The sequence below is a fragment of the Esox lucius genome, chromosome 17, assembly GCF_011004845.1.
Source record: "Esox lucius isolate fEsoLuc1 chromosome 17, fEsoLuc1.pri, whole genome shotgun sequence".
Taxonomy (NCBI): Eukaryota; Metazoa; Chordata; class Actinopteri; order Esociformes; family Esocidae; genus Esox; species Esox lucius.
The window spans coordinates 40,091,999-40,106,722 of record NC_047585.1 but is presented as its reverse complement, the minus strand read 5'-3'; the positions used below and the strand labels follow the sequence as shown (position 1 = coordinate 40,106,722).

At 42.1% G+C, this 14,724-nt stretch overlaps 1 protein-coding gene across 1 annotated transcript; it reads left to right on the top strand.

Moving 5' to 3' along the window:
• The first annotated feature begins 5,489 nt into the window (after positions 1–5,489).
• bin2b (bridging integrator 2b) lies at positions 5,490–14,177 on the top strand. Its single transcript, XM_010894972.5, has 13 exons — positions 5,490–5,635; positions 5,858–6,029; positions 7,517–7,597; positions 8,710–8,764; positions 10,462–10,556; positions 10,870–10,965; positions 11,116–11,223; positions 11,318–11,403; positions 11,625–11,700; positions 11,848–11,930; positions 12,119–12,842; positions 13,168–13,260; positions 13,428–14,177. The coding sequence occupies exons 2-13, from the start codon at positions 5,937–5,939 to the stop codon at positions 13,500–13,502; spliced, it is 1,665 nt and encodes a 554-aa protein (XP_010893274.3). The 5' UTR covers positions 5,490–5,635; positions 5,858–5,936; the 3' UTR covers positions 13,503–14,177.
• Positions 14,178–14,724: the final 547 nt, after the last annotated feature.

The window sequence follows — 14,724 nt, the reverse complement described above, 5'->3', positions numbered from 1 at the left end:
TAGGACTCATTGTGCAATACTTGGTTATAATACTACAGATGCTAACAATTCTCTGGATTACATTTTCTTCCATATAACTGAAACCCAAACTAGTGTCCCAGTTATTCTTAATTTGGTCAAGTCTTTCTGGATATAGAATAAAGAATGAGCTTAGACCAGAGAGTTATCAGCTATGATGACATGCTGCCTTGCCTTCCTCTGGAGAACCTGCTCATCTTGGTGACTGCTTTCACCCTCCCTCTGCTCAAGCCATGTGGTTCAGTCTTGACCATCGCTGTGAAGGTAAAATTGTACTGCCCCAAAGATACAGGAACCAGGGAAGGAGGAGGAAGATGGATAGGAGAGGAAGGATGGACAGGCTGCCCAGGCATCGAACGCCCACACCCGTTCCCCCAAAGGCGCCCCGGGAGGAGATGCTCTCACTTGGAGAGCGGTTTGTCTATCTGGATTGATGTGCTCTTTGCCTCCTTCTCTGCCACTACTGTTTATGTTGAGAGACAGACTTTGAGATTCTTCCTCTTATGAAAAGTGCTATAGAGGCTAAATAAATTATAAGAATTGTTGATATTATTATTCAGATGTTTATTCTTGTTACCTGGGGATTGAAGTTATAAAACAATATTCATCCCTGGTTTCTCATGATGTGTGCACCTGCTTTAAAATGGAGGGTAATGTTGGCCACATTTCTTTTGGTGACATGTCCCCTGTTAGCCTCAAGAAATCTCTTCATAATCGCAATTCTATTATCCATGCAGTCCGTATCTATGAGGAGAATATGGGTTATTTCCACCTCAGATCAATGTGATTCCTGCTCCTAATAATAGAAAACAGCTCTTCACCCCCGTAAACTTGACAATAGTTAATCTTGTTAAGATTCTTACCATAGTGGACTTACATAGATGGAGCCATTGATTTGCTGAGGGAATCCCATGATCTTCCTAGCAAATAACCAGAAACTTACATACTGTAAGAAGACTGTAGAGGGCATCCTATTCCACTGACTTGCGCTGTGCTTTAACCTGCATGCCTAATGGACCGGAATCTATGGTATCCTCTCAGACATCCTCGAGACTCCGGTTGACCCAGATCTGCTGTTGATTAATGTGGGATTTTCAGAAGCTTTTAACAGATTACCCAGAAACAGTATATTCCTTACATTCTCATTTCTGCACACTAATGTTTCCTGGGTGATTTGCAAGTAAATTGAGGTCCCATCTACAAAAGTATATATCGGTGAAATGGCAAACACCTTACATTAGGTTTGAATTATACATAAGCTGAGCCACAATTTAATCAAATTTAATAAGATCTGGAATCCTCTTCTGCCTTGTTTGGAACATTGTAGATTATGCCAATGAGCTTTTCTTCTTGCATGTGATCTGCTGCTTTGTTTGCTTGTTTCCATTTTCATGTGGGGGGGGGGGGGGGGCATGGATGGAAGTGTGGAGAGGAATGGGGGTCAACATTTTGTGGGGGATGTATCTAAGGTGTCTGAGGATGGGAATTTAGTCATGTTCCCTTGTTCATTAAGCTTCATTTTAATTATTTACAAAAATGATTCATTCATATATATATATATACTCAGTAAAGCCTGCTGTATTGTTATTCTTTGCTGTATTCAATAAAAAATATTTGTAAAGTATTTTTAAAAAAAATGGTGTTCTTACTTTGACCAAAATAAACAATTTCAATGATTTTACTCAGTTACAGTTCTTATTAAGAAATCAGTCAATTGAAATAGATTAATTGGGCTGATAATACATAGATTTAACAACTCTCCAGTTAACCCTCTCAGGACAATCTCCTCTAGCCAACAAGGGCCACTCGCCCCAAAATCGCTCTCTTCTGTATCTCTGCCACTTGGCACTGCCCGAGCTGACCCTCCTCTGTTCTCATCCTCTTCAATCAGCTATCTTTAATGCTGTGAACAGTCAGATCCTCCTTCCCACTCTCGAGGGCCTGGGCATCTCAGGTTCTTGGAAAACCATCCTACCTACAGTAGCAGGCCGATCCAACCGGTGATGTGGGCAGGATCCGCATACAGGATCCACCACTGGTGTACCACAGGGATCTGTTCTAGACTCTACCCTCTTCTCTCCATGCACCAAATCACTTGGCTCTGTCAGATCCAAACATGATCTTCCCTGTCATTGATAATCGGGTGACTCTCAACCAGTGGAAAAACAACCTTATGAAGTTGGCCTCAAGGGATTGACTGAATCATTCACTGGGAGTGACCTTACTGAGTGAAGTATGTCATTTTTAGATTTTGCCAAAGGTGTGGTCTCGAATGGAGCTGTATTTCTGACATTTTATCATGTCAACAAACACCAAAATCACAACCCAGCCACTTCAGAATACAAAATAGAATCAGGTAATATACTTCAACCCAGCTGTGATGATTCTGTTTTAGCTGTTTATCAGATTAACTATTAGAATCAAGTGCGCTGCCATTAAGGTTGGAGAGGGAACCTTCTGGATGGTAGCTCCATGGAAACTGGGCTGGACAGCCATGGCCTAGAACACGTTTTCCAATCACAATGAGCTGGTTTAAAAGGAGCAAGAACTGCCTTGTTCGGAAATGTGTTGCAGATAACCAATGGGGGAGTAATGGGATTTCTCACGACTTTCCTATTGGCTAATAAAGGCCAAGTTGGACGGATTGTTCAACCGGGCCTTATGAGAATTTGGGTGGAAGTGTCTGAGAATGAGATTAGTAAGATGTAAATGTACTATGCACCGTTAAAGGACAATTTGACTATTTTTCTTGATGGTAGATGATTCCTTGTCATGAAAATAGTCAAGCAAAGGGAAAATATCACTCATCATTCAGTTTTTATTTAAACAGCCATGAATTAAAACAAAACATTTTTTACACCCAAATCACTTTTAAATAATATCAATTCATGTTGATTTCATATGATTTCGAGATTTGTCATTAAATGTGCTCACTTGACCCTGACACGTCTATAGATTTTAAGATGACGGTGGCTAAAGTTGGCCAAAGTGTGTAATGGCTGTTTAAAGATAACTTCACTATCGATAATGGCTTCTCCTGACCATGTACTATTTTCAGGAAGTACACCTATTTAACATTGAGTTGTATAATAGTTAAATTCTCCTTTAATGGCAGGGAATTATGGGCTTATAGTAAGAAAGCGGAAAACAGTGTGCACTGTAGGATTTCAAGACTTCTTGTAAATAAGCAAGACTCGGGTTCATCTAACTCTCTACAAAGCAGTATTTAAGAACTAACCACACCCTGCACACAGGCCAGGTAAAGTGGGGTGATACGGTTGAAGTCAGAGAGAATGAACCAGCAGTGGACAAAAGGCAACAAATAATGAAAAATTGGCAAAAAGAAAATATGATACTGTGTTACAATTCATATAAGAAAATTAGTGAACTGAAATAAAATAATTAGATGCTAATCAATGGATTTCAAATGACTGGTAATACAGATATGCATTTGTCAAAGATACCTTGAAAAAAAATAGAGGCATGGATCAATAAACCAGTCAGCATCTGGTGTGACCACCATTTGCCTCATGCAGCATGACAACTCCATTGCATAGACTTGATCAGGCACTTGATGGTCACCTATGGAATGTTGTGCAACTCTTATTCAATGGCTGTGCGAAGTTGCTGGATGTCATCGAGAGATGGAACACAATTCCATACACGTTGATTGAAAGCATCCCAAACATGCTAATTTGATGAGAACTGTAATGTTAATTTAAGCTTCCAGTAATTTTGTTCAAATGCTTGCATTATGGGGCCATTCATTATCATGCTGACGTGGTTAAACATGGTCTCAGGCCCGGATCCATGAGGGGGCAAAGCCGGGCATTGCGCCCCAAGTAGGATCTGTGCCCCCCTATTTTTTTCCCCGTGAACTCTGCAAATTGTTTATGAATTTGATATGCTAAGGGGAAAAATTTCACCACGGTTACACATGGTATGATTTGGTTACACATGGTCTGATTTGGTTACACATGGTCTGATTTGGTTACACATGGTCTGGAGTAGTTACACATGGTATGATGTGGTTACACATGGTCTAGCCTGGTTACACATGGACTGGAGTTGTTACACATGGGCTGGCGTGGTTACACGTGGTCTGGCGTGGTGACACATGGGCTGGCGTGGTTACACATGGGCTGCCGTGTTAACACATGGGCTGGCGTGGTTACACATGGTCTGGCGTGGTTACACGTGGTCTGGCCTGGTGACACATGGGCTGGCGTGGTTACACATGGTCTGCCGTGGTAACACATGGGCTGGCGTGGTTACACATGGGCTGGCGTGGTAACAAATGGTTTAGCGTGGTTACACATGGGCTGGCGTGGTTATAAATGGTCTGGAGTGGTTACACATGGGCTGGCATGGTTACACATGGTTACACATGGTCTGACGTGTTAACACGTGGTTTGGCGTGATTACACATGGTCTCGCATGGATACATATGGTCTGACATGGCTGCACATGGTCTGACGTGGTTACACATGGTCTGGCATAGTTACAGATGATCTGACGTGGTTACACATGGTCTGGCGTATTTACACATGGTCTGACGTGGTTACACATGGTCTGGCGTTGTCTGGCGTGGTAACACATGGTCTGGCAAGGTTATAGATGATCTGACGTGGTTACACATGGTCTGGCGTATTTACACATGGTCTGACGTGGTTACACATGGTCTGGCGTCGTCTGGCGTGGTAACACATGGTCTGGCAAGGTTACAGATGATCTGACGTGGTTACACATGGTCTGGCGTAGATACACATGGTCTGGCAAGGTTACAGATGATCTGACGTGGTTACACATGGTTTGGCGTGTTTACACATGGTCAGACGTAGTGACACATCTGATCTGGTGTGGTTATAGATGGCGTGGGTGGCGTGGTTACAGATGGTCTGACGTGGTGAGGCCGGTTGGGCATTATACCAAATTCTATTAAAAGGAAGGTAGAGAAATGAACATTCAGTCCTCTGGGAACTGGTGGACATCCCTGCAGTCAGCACACCAGTTCCACATCGCCTTAACATTTGTGACATCTGTTCTGTGACTAAACAAAACATTTTATAATAGAGGGGCCTTTTATTGTCTCCTGCAGAAGGTGCATCCGTTTTTTGATTATGCAGTTTAATCATATTGATATACCACACCTGTCAGGTGGGTTTAGTGCTTACTAACAGGGATGAAAACACATTTGGGAAAAACATTAGAAAGACCTTTATGCTTTTTGACCTTACGGAAAGTCTCTGGGATCTTTGTGTTACCTGCAATATTTGTTCCAAAAATAAGAATAAGCAACTTTAAAAGCATTACATCGTCACAGATGAGCCTACTTACGAAGTGAAAAGACAAACAAAAAAGCTACAAAGCGTTACGTAATCAGTTAGTCATGAAAACGTAAATTTTTTGTGGGCGTCTCATATTTTTCAGTTGAGCAGGCTATTTCATCCCGTCATTTAGGCTAGACATTGCGCAATGTCACTGTGAATTGATGACGGGTACGCTTCGTGTGAACTTAGGTGCGGTAACTGCCGCTGTGTTACATTTCTATACTGTATATTGAATAATATGGATCTTGATGGGAAACTGTATTCTGGATGCATGGTAATATTCTGAGGTAATTTTTTTCACTTTTCAACAGGATCCATCATTTGTCCGAATGTCGACTGATTTCGAAACTACCACTCTGCCAATTTGATTGCACACTCAATTTTAAACAACAATTAGGCTAACGCATATTACATCCGTATACTTGAGTAAGTTACAAAAGGCTACAAGAAGTTGGTTATATGTATGCTTAATCTGTATACTAATGAATCCTCCCCTTTCCGCCCCCAAGTACTAATAGCTACAAATAAGCGCCGAAAACAGAGCAGCAGTTTCACTCGAGGAAGCAGGAGACCTGTGAGAAAGACACGATGGCAGAGAACAAGACTGGGCCAAACATTGGGGCTGGGGCGGGATTTTTTGCCAAACGGGTGCAAAAATCATTGAGTCGAGCTCAGGAGAAGGTGAGCAAAACTTTGGATTATTGCAGTGATCGTGGCATCTGGGTACATGACTGAAGTATCTCTGGCGATCTACTCAGTCTTGAACACTGGTTTGAAAGTGACAGCGCAGATTGATGCGTTTGTTATGACCGGTGTGGGTGAACCTCGGATGATGCGTTTTAATTGTTGGCAGTGATAGTTAAAACTCCCGATAACTTGAAAACATCGTTGCTAAGGCAAGAACAGTGACAAGTGAGGTTGACGTCCTTTTATTTGTCTGCAGTGTTGACCATTTACCTTGACTGCCGTCTTATGTCAGAATGCTTGTAATCTACTCTTCTCTGGTGGTGTGCTTGGAGGGCGTAAGGCTCCGACTTTGACAAATACTATCTGTCAATGCTTTGAATTTACGAAGGGCCCAGAGCGCAATCCGACACTGACATCAGACAGTGAATTTGGAAAGCACCCCGTATTTTCCAGAAATATAGACTACTGCAATTCATTAGGCTAGTCTGTTGTACAGATACCGGACTTTTTATTCGGGCATTAAAGTTATGCATGACAGTCAGTTATCTTAGAGAATTGAAAATAAATACTTGGGCCAAGGTACATTGTTACAGTCACACATTTTCCTCAGGCATCGGCCTTAACTCTGTTTTCTTTACAAGGAACCCTAACAAAGCCAAATGATGGATTGTGCTTGGCTCTATCCTACATTTGAGAGTTTTATTTGTTTCAAGAAGCATAAATATCAATATTCCATTAGCTATGATTCAGGACCGCATCCTAATAAATGAGTAGATGTTTTACACATACATTTTCAATCTTCAGTTGACCTTTTGTGAGCTAACCTATATCAAACTTGTTTTTAATTAAACAAGAAAATGTATTGTACTTTGACTTTAAATTGAATTTTAATGGAACACATCACATTTCTGATCATGTTGGTTCTTCATTACTATAGAAAGCAGAAAAACAGAGGACTGCCCATGTGCTTTCTGTCTATAAATTCTACATTATATTTGTCAATGTTGATTTTGCAGCTGGGTTCGGTCAAAAAGCTGCCACTTCCTGTCTCTTCAGGCACTTCCTCTCGCTAGCTCTTACTCTGTGGCTTTGTGGCTCTCTGCTTGGCCTGGGCCCTGTGCTTTTGTAGTTTCACTTTGCTGGAGAAACATTCAAAACAGTGTTTATTATAAGCCTGTTTCAGAGATTGTAAGTATGTAACACTATGGCTTTGCTTGTGCCATCTACGTTCAGTTATTAATTTGGGGTCAAACAAAGATGTCATTTCTGGGGACAGAGGGTTGATATATGAATATGGTGTAGGTCCTTTTAGCTTTTTAGAGTCGTTTCTTAAAATGTAATGCAACCTAGTATCTAGTACAATATTGTCAGTGTTATGGTCAGTATGTCACACAGGGTCAACCAGATCCAGATCTTTAATGATCCAGATCCAGATCTTTAATGTTGCCTGGAACCTTCTGATAGTTCTTGTCCTCTCACAGGTCATGCAAAAGCTGGGGAAGAACATGGAGACTAAAGATGAACAGTTCGAGCTCTACTCCCAGAACCTTATCAAACAACAGGTACTGATGAAGAGAAGCCCTGCCACACACTGTTTCTGCCTTCCATTGTGAAGAAGTAGACGTCTGTATTGATAAGCCCACATTGAGCAACACAATAGGTCATGACTCATAATGACTGGTCCCTACTGTTGGTTGCTCAAGGCTCTTCATCCCCTTAGGCAAACAAGGGCCATATTCATGCCACTAAAAACCTTTGGCATGCCCAACTGGAAGGATTTAAACTCCAGGCATTTTGAGTGGTGTTGAAACCTGCACTTTGTCGTTCCATTTTGTTTTGCCGTCTAAATTAATTGGTAGTATTTAAATTGGCCAAGTGACTCAAACTGGTTGGTCACTTGTTTGAAACCTCGCTTTAAAAACAGATGTTTCGACTGTCAGATTACTTTTTTTATTTTTGTCCATCCTTGTTGTTAGTCAGGAGTACAAATGTTCTAGATTCACTTAATATCTTGCATGTGTGCCCCAAGTGTTAGGTAAACTGTAAAGCTGCATTCAGACCTGTACACTTGATTTAAAATCAATATTGGAGAAAATCTCAGAGCAACAAAAATATAATTTAGCAAAAGTAATTTTTTTTGAACAATGTCAGAAACGATTATAATAAGTTCCATAACATGGAACCTGATCACTGTTGCACATGCTGCTAGAATGATGATGCATAAAATGTCACAGGAAGGGCCTCCACCCTTGAGCAGTTTTCACTCTCATATTTCGTAACCGAGTGCTATTTTCCTGTGAGATTTCCACAAGACTGGCGACCACATCTTTTGTGAAGATTTTGTCCTCCTCATACTGGCTTTTCTTGTCATCGATTTTTGCTTGGCCACTTCGAAACCTAAACGTAGAATTGTTGTACTTGTTGTAAAACAGGCCTGGTGATATCATGTACTCCCTCTTAATACTTGTATGCTTTTTACTGGTGTTGTTTGTGATATGTTTTTAGTAAAGTGATTGTGGTACTTGAATTGTTAACTTCCAGGGTATTTTACAACCTTGTCTTTGGATATTATATTTCCCTACAGAGTCTTTGATGGACGCATTCACGGTAAGGAGGAGGAAAAAAAAGTATACAAAAACATCCCCTCATAGTCTTCTATCTTTTCCACCAACAGAATGACGGCAGCAGGCTATTCAAAGAAGTCAAAGCATACTACAACGCAGTAAAGGGTAGGATCTGTTTCCTTTTTGCTAGGACACTGGTTACCCACTTGTGATCTACTTTCTGTCACTCCTGGTTATCTAGTTTGCAGGAAACCTTGCACTTTTCTTCCTCTGATTGTCCTGTTCCTTCCTTGTTTAAGTTTACAATTTAGATGTCGTTGTATCTGTTAATCTTCTGGTACATCTCGTTTGAGATGCCTAATATACTTGGGTTCTACGTCCCATATGTTGCTGTAGCGGGTACTCTTAGCCTAAAAGTCGTGTGTACTTTTTGAAGATATGAAAAGTGTTTTGTCAACATCAGATAAGCTGTCAATCTGTATAAGGATTTTGATTGCAACAGATTTTTTTCTTTTGAGCACGATATACAACCCCGAGTCTTTCAGAAGTAAAGCTGGGGGCGGGGTTCACCACTCTGAATGATTGCGCAGGCAAATAGTGCAAACAATTTAAGAATAACATTTCTCAACGTAAAATTGCAATGGAAGGAATAAGGCCAGCACTGCATTAAAAACAGACACAATTATGTGGTGGACATCACTGCATGGGCTCCGTATCACTTCCGAAACCCATTGTCTGTGAACACAGTACGTCCCTACATCCATAAATGCAAGTTACGTAGCCGCCTTCTCTGTGCCCAAGCTCATTGAAGATGGGCTGAGGCAAAGTGGACAATTGTCCAGTGGTCTGACAAATCAAAATGTGAAATTATTTTTGTGAATCATGGGCACTGTTTTCTCTGGACTAAAGAGGAGAGGGACCATCTGGCTTGTTATCAGAGCACAGTTCAAAAGCCTGCATCTGTGATTGTATGGGGGTGCATTAGTTCACATGGTATGGGTGACTTGCACATCTGTGAAGGTGCCATTAATCCTGAACAATATATATACAGGTTTTGGAGCAAAATAAGCTGCCATCCAGATTACCTCTTTTTCAGAGAAGGCCTTGCGTATTTCAAAATGGACATATGTTTTTCCAAAAAGCAATAACATTTCGCTAGTTCAACATTTGATATGTTGTCTTTGTACCATTTTCAATTAAATACAGGGATAAATGATTTGCACATCATTGCCTTCTGCTTTTATTATATTGCATTTTACGCATTGTCCCACCTTTTTGGGAAATGGGGTTTTACACCAACACGGATCTTGGCTACAACGCCAGAGTTTAACTTAACATTCTAGCTCAAGTGTGGTTCTCAGTAAAAGGTTTGTTCTTTCAAATCCTCTCTGGTAGCATAAGGGAGAACATTTTGAGGGAAGTGAATGCCTACTATTTTTAGATTACTTTCTTCCTTTTGCAAGCTTTGCTTTCTGCCATGCTGTCTGTTGGCCATAACGAACAGAATCTGTAAAATAATGTAATATTAATTCAAGCTGTAACACTGAATGATAATTAGTATTTTTGGTGCAGATGTTTGCATATGACTTAAAATGACACCCATGTTTTGACTTATTGTAGGTGTGGCTGCTAGCTTAAGTTTCTCACATTTTGGTGCCTAACAACTCTTATTTCAAACAGTCCACCCACCCAGACGCTGAACCTTGGTCTAGCTAAGGAGGTATCGGCTAGGCAAGCAATTTGGTCTACACAAATTACTCCTTAGTTACTTGGTTGTCCAAAACTTTAGCGATTGGACTTTACAGTGTCGTCTAAGAATTTTTGGGGTTGCACCAGTTTGTTCCTTCTGTTGTTCTCCACAGCGATGCATGAAACCTCCAAGCGACTGTCCCAGACGTTAAAAGATGTCTACGAACCTGACTGGCAGGGAGGGGAGGACCTGTCTGTCATCATGGAGGTGGGGCACTGATGGCTGTTTTCACCCAACTAGATGATATGTTGTAGACTAGCACTAGAGCCCATGACTAAGACCTGTTAACTGACCTGCAGGTCTGGGCACCATTTTAAAGCATGGAGGAGCTGCATGTACAAAACAACTGTTGACCCGAGTTTCCTTTTCAAAGTGGTGTTGGCCAGGATATTATTTTCATGTTCATTTGTTGGCTCAGATCTTTTGGACTGTGTGTTGTTTTCGGTAATATTATCCTTTACTCGACGGCATGTTTTATTGTCGAAAGCAGGCTGAGTGTGTCTTCTTTGCCCTAACGCAGAGTGAGGACTTGCTGTGGAATGATTATGAAGAGAAACTATCAGACCAGATTGTCCGCACCATGGAGAATTACACTGGCCAGTTTCAAGAAGTCAAGGTAGCTACTGATATACTGAAACTAGTTAATATCAAAACCCTTGTTGCTCCCCATGTGTTTGTTAGGTTATAAAAACAGTAGAGCGACAAAAAAAACGTATTGCAAACCATGAGGATTGTCTAAGTTTTGCTTCTCCCCGGTGCCTTTAAGGAACGAGTGGCCAAACGTGGTCGTAAGCTAGTAGACTACGATTCCTCTCGCCACCACTTGGAGGCACTACAGAGTGCAAAGAAGAAAGATGATGCCAAAATCACCAAGGTGTGTTAAATTAAATTCCAGATTTTTGTTTGTTTTTAATTGACGTTTGGCTAAAGGTCCTGTAAGCATTTCAATGACCTTTCTTTCTGAACAGGCGGAGGAGGAGTTCAACAAGGCCCAGAGTGTGTTTGAGGAAATCAACAACGAGATGAGGGAGGAGCTTCCTGTTCTCTATCAAAGGTAGTACGACTGAAATAACAAACAATACATGGGTATTAAATGGGTTAGGGTTAGTCATTTATAATAAATTAACCAAACAGGGTGCGTCATTCAGAATGTGTAGGGCAGGCATGTGGAATTTTAAATGGAGAGTGGATGTCTTGTATATTCCTGCAAACCCATTGGACGTCTTTACACTGAGGGGCTTCAATGTGACTGGATTTCTTCATTCTTCTCTAAAGTCGTATTGGATGTTACGTGACCGTCTTTCAAAACATTTCCAACCTGAGGGATGTCTTCTACAAGGAAATGAGTGTGGTAAATCTGTTTTTCTGACATTTAGATATTGATTTTCTTCATACATACTTAACACCACTGTATACCTGAAATGGATAATTTAATGTGATGTAGACGTACTGCTTGTCAACCAATATTGACTAATAGGATGATCACTATTGATGGCAGCTGAACCATGAGCTTTACAACGTGATGAAGAAGCTGGAGACTCAGCATTCTGGGAAAGCTTTTATTATCAAGGGCCTCAACAGGTCAGTGTTTCGGATGTACAATAAAATATAAAACGTCTCTTGTCCCTGCCATAGTCTACATTGTGGTTTTAAAATGGGAATAATGCTGTCATGTGAACAGTTAATTCTCCACAGGACCTGACACTGAGATGTGAGCATGTCCACCCTCCCCGGATTCTCACCCTCTACTGTCTCCGCTCCCTTAACAGCAAGTCCAAGAAGAGGAAATCCCTGGCTATCTCGGCACCGATCCCCTGTAACACCGCCTTCCCGTCGGACCACACGGCCCTCTACCCATCCGCCGCTCCCGAGGGCGGTAACGAGACCGTCCCGTCCGGCAACGAGACCTCCAGGCAGAGCGTCTCCGAGGAGCCGGCCGCAGCGGCAGGAGAGGCTGACGCGGTCCCCGGCACGGCGAACCCCGGTGCCCTAACTTCAGAAACGTCCGACTTCTCGGACGAGCTGAGCTCCATCGGCACCCCTTCATCGAAGCGGCGGTCGGCGTGCGACAGCGACAATGGAGTCGGGAGTGACGCCCCGTCCGAGGACCAGAGTGACCCCCGGCAGGATGGAGCTTCGGAGCCCTCTAGCCACGTGAAAGACGACTCCGCTGTTGAAGGACGCGCCCAGGAGTCCGCGGTGGCTGGGAGTGATGTCACGCCGCCTGACGTGTCAGAGAGCGTCACCCCCCATGACTCGGAGCAGCCGCCTGAGCCTCAGGGGGATGCTAAAGCCAAGGCCCCTCCCTGTCCTGCTCCACGCCGCTCCCTCTCCACTGTGGGGGCTGGCATGGGAGAGAACGAGGAGGAAGAGGAGGAGGAGGAGGAGGAGGAGGAGGGGGAGGGGGGAGGAGGAGGAGGTGCTATGACGGGTGACAAGAAGAACACTGATAATGTCTCAGACCCCCAGAATGCACCTGGTTTCCTTTACAAGGTTGTTCCAATCTAGAATTGGTATTATGTTTTTTTTTTTATATATTACAGCCTGTTAAATGTTTTCTAGTCTGATGTCTTGACTGGAATGGAGATGAACAACTGTTACTAGATGAAATTAGATCGTACCGGCATTCACATGCCTGGACTGGTGTGTAAATGTTAGAATGCTCTTTTAATGGCCTGCTCATTCCAATGGGTGACCGTTACAGCACATGTGGATGTACTGTTGTAGGATCCTGTGCTCATTTGTTAACGCTAAATGCTCCTGCAAGCTGCTTTTGATAATAGTATCTGGTAATTTGCTAACATGCAAAACATTTCAGGGAGTGGAGCTGGAGGGTCACGTTTCAGAAGATGGCACACTGCAATATGATGTGGAAGATGTGATCCTCGTACTTGCTGACGCTGGGGACAAGGTGCGTGCGTGCGTGCGTGCGTGTGTGCGTGCGTGTCCATCCACTTGGGGGTTTTCCCCCAAAGTATTTAACAAGCTGAAGTTAGGGTCAGTCCAGATCAGCCCAATTTTGAAGCACTTTACGAATAAGGTGCTGATCTGTGTATTTTGCCGTTTTCCCCTTTACAGGAGAAATGCTTGGTGAATAGGGAGGAGGAGAAGACCAGTATTCAGCAGGGAGATCTATCGCTGGGCTTAGAATGAGCCAGTGACGTCTTTGTTTTCCAGTCTGGCCCTCACTGAGATGACTCACAGCAGCAGCAGACGCAGCTATGAAACAAGATGGGTTGGGTGTGGAGGACTACGTAGCTAAAGAAGAAATTGTAGCGCCTTCTGCCAGTTAATTTCAAGTTTCCTTGTCTCGACTTGTTTAGCGATACTGCTTGGAAGAAGTGTCATGTGTTCAGAGGTATTTTTAAAGAATGTTCTGTGTTTCTTTTTTTTGTCTAATCTACAGTATTTGGGATGCTGGTATTGTTACACTTAAGTCTTTAAACTGTGAAACAAAAACCCTTTTATATTATGTAAATGAAAGATTTATAGATAATAATAAAGTTGTTAGTGAAAGTGTTGTTCAAACAGTGAAAAGCAAAATGTCGGCCAACTTAGTTTGCACCAACGAGGTTACATGGTTAAGGCGAACCCTGTGTGAACTGTACGTCATGAGGTCTGAAATGTTAACAATATCAATGTGCTCCCGTTTACTGATTTTCAGACTTTCATTGCACCCGCCTGAAACACCAGGACCTGGGGGGTCACATTACATGATGGTTCTCCAGTTGATTGTCATGTTTCTTGGCTGACAAGCAATAGTTCTTTCCATATAGACGGAAGTAGCTGATATGTAATGATCCCCATAAAAAGCAAAATTTGTTACTGGTTCTTTTTTCATTTCACCATTTATTTTTCCCTTAAGGGATATTTTTATGTATTGTTTTTAATAGGTCTTTAGAAATATACGTAATGGCATTAAGGAACAAGGTTGAGTGAACATTTGTCCATATAAACCCCACAGTACAGAACTGAGTGCATCAAATATACTTCAGAGTTTGTGTTTTTAGGGCAAAAGCTTTTTGGCATATTTCCCCATCATATGTTCTGGCGGTGAGAAAATGTTTGACAGTTCCTTGTGAAACGTAACAAATGGCGGCTGTTTTCAAGAATCTGGTTTGGGAATAAAATGTTCCCAGTGTTACATTAACAGCAAACTCCTTTTCTTCCCATAGAAACCAAAGATTATCTTGTCCTTGGGAAAAGGGTCAAATAGGAAGTTCTTAACTTGTAACCAATCGTGTCTTCCCATAATGTCCTAGTTACATATAATGTTAAAATTATATGTCTTTGGCTATAGGTGGAATTGGGGGTAAATGCATAGTTAATTAGCAGTGGCTCTTGTGGAAGTGTGTAAGATACCATTTTGATTAGG

Coding starts and splice junctions, on each gene's coding strand:
- bin2b (XM_010894972.5), top strand. CDS start 5,937: ATGGCAGAGAACAAGACTGGGCCAAACATTGGGGCTGGGGCGGGATTT. Junction 10,557..10,869: donor ACCTGTCTGTCATCATGGAG/GTGGGGCACTGA, acceptor GCCCTAACGCAG/AGTGAGGACTTGCTGTGGAA. Junction 12,843..13,167: donor CACCTGGTTTCCTTTACAAG/GTTGTTCCAATC, acceptor AAAACATTTCAG/GGAGTGGAGCTGGAGGGTCA.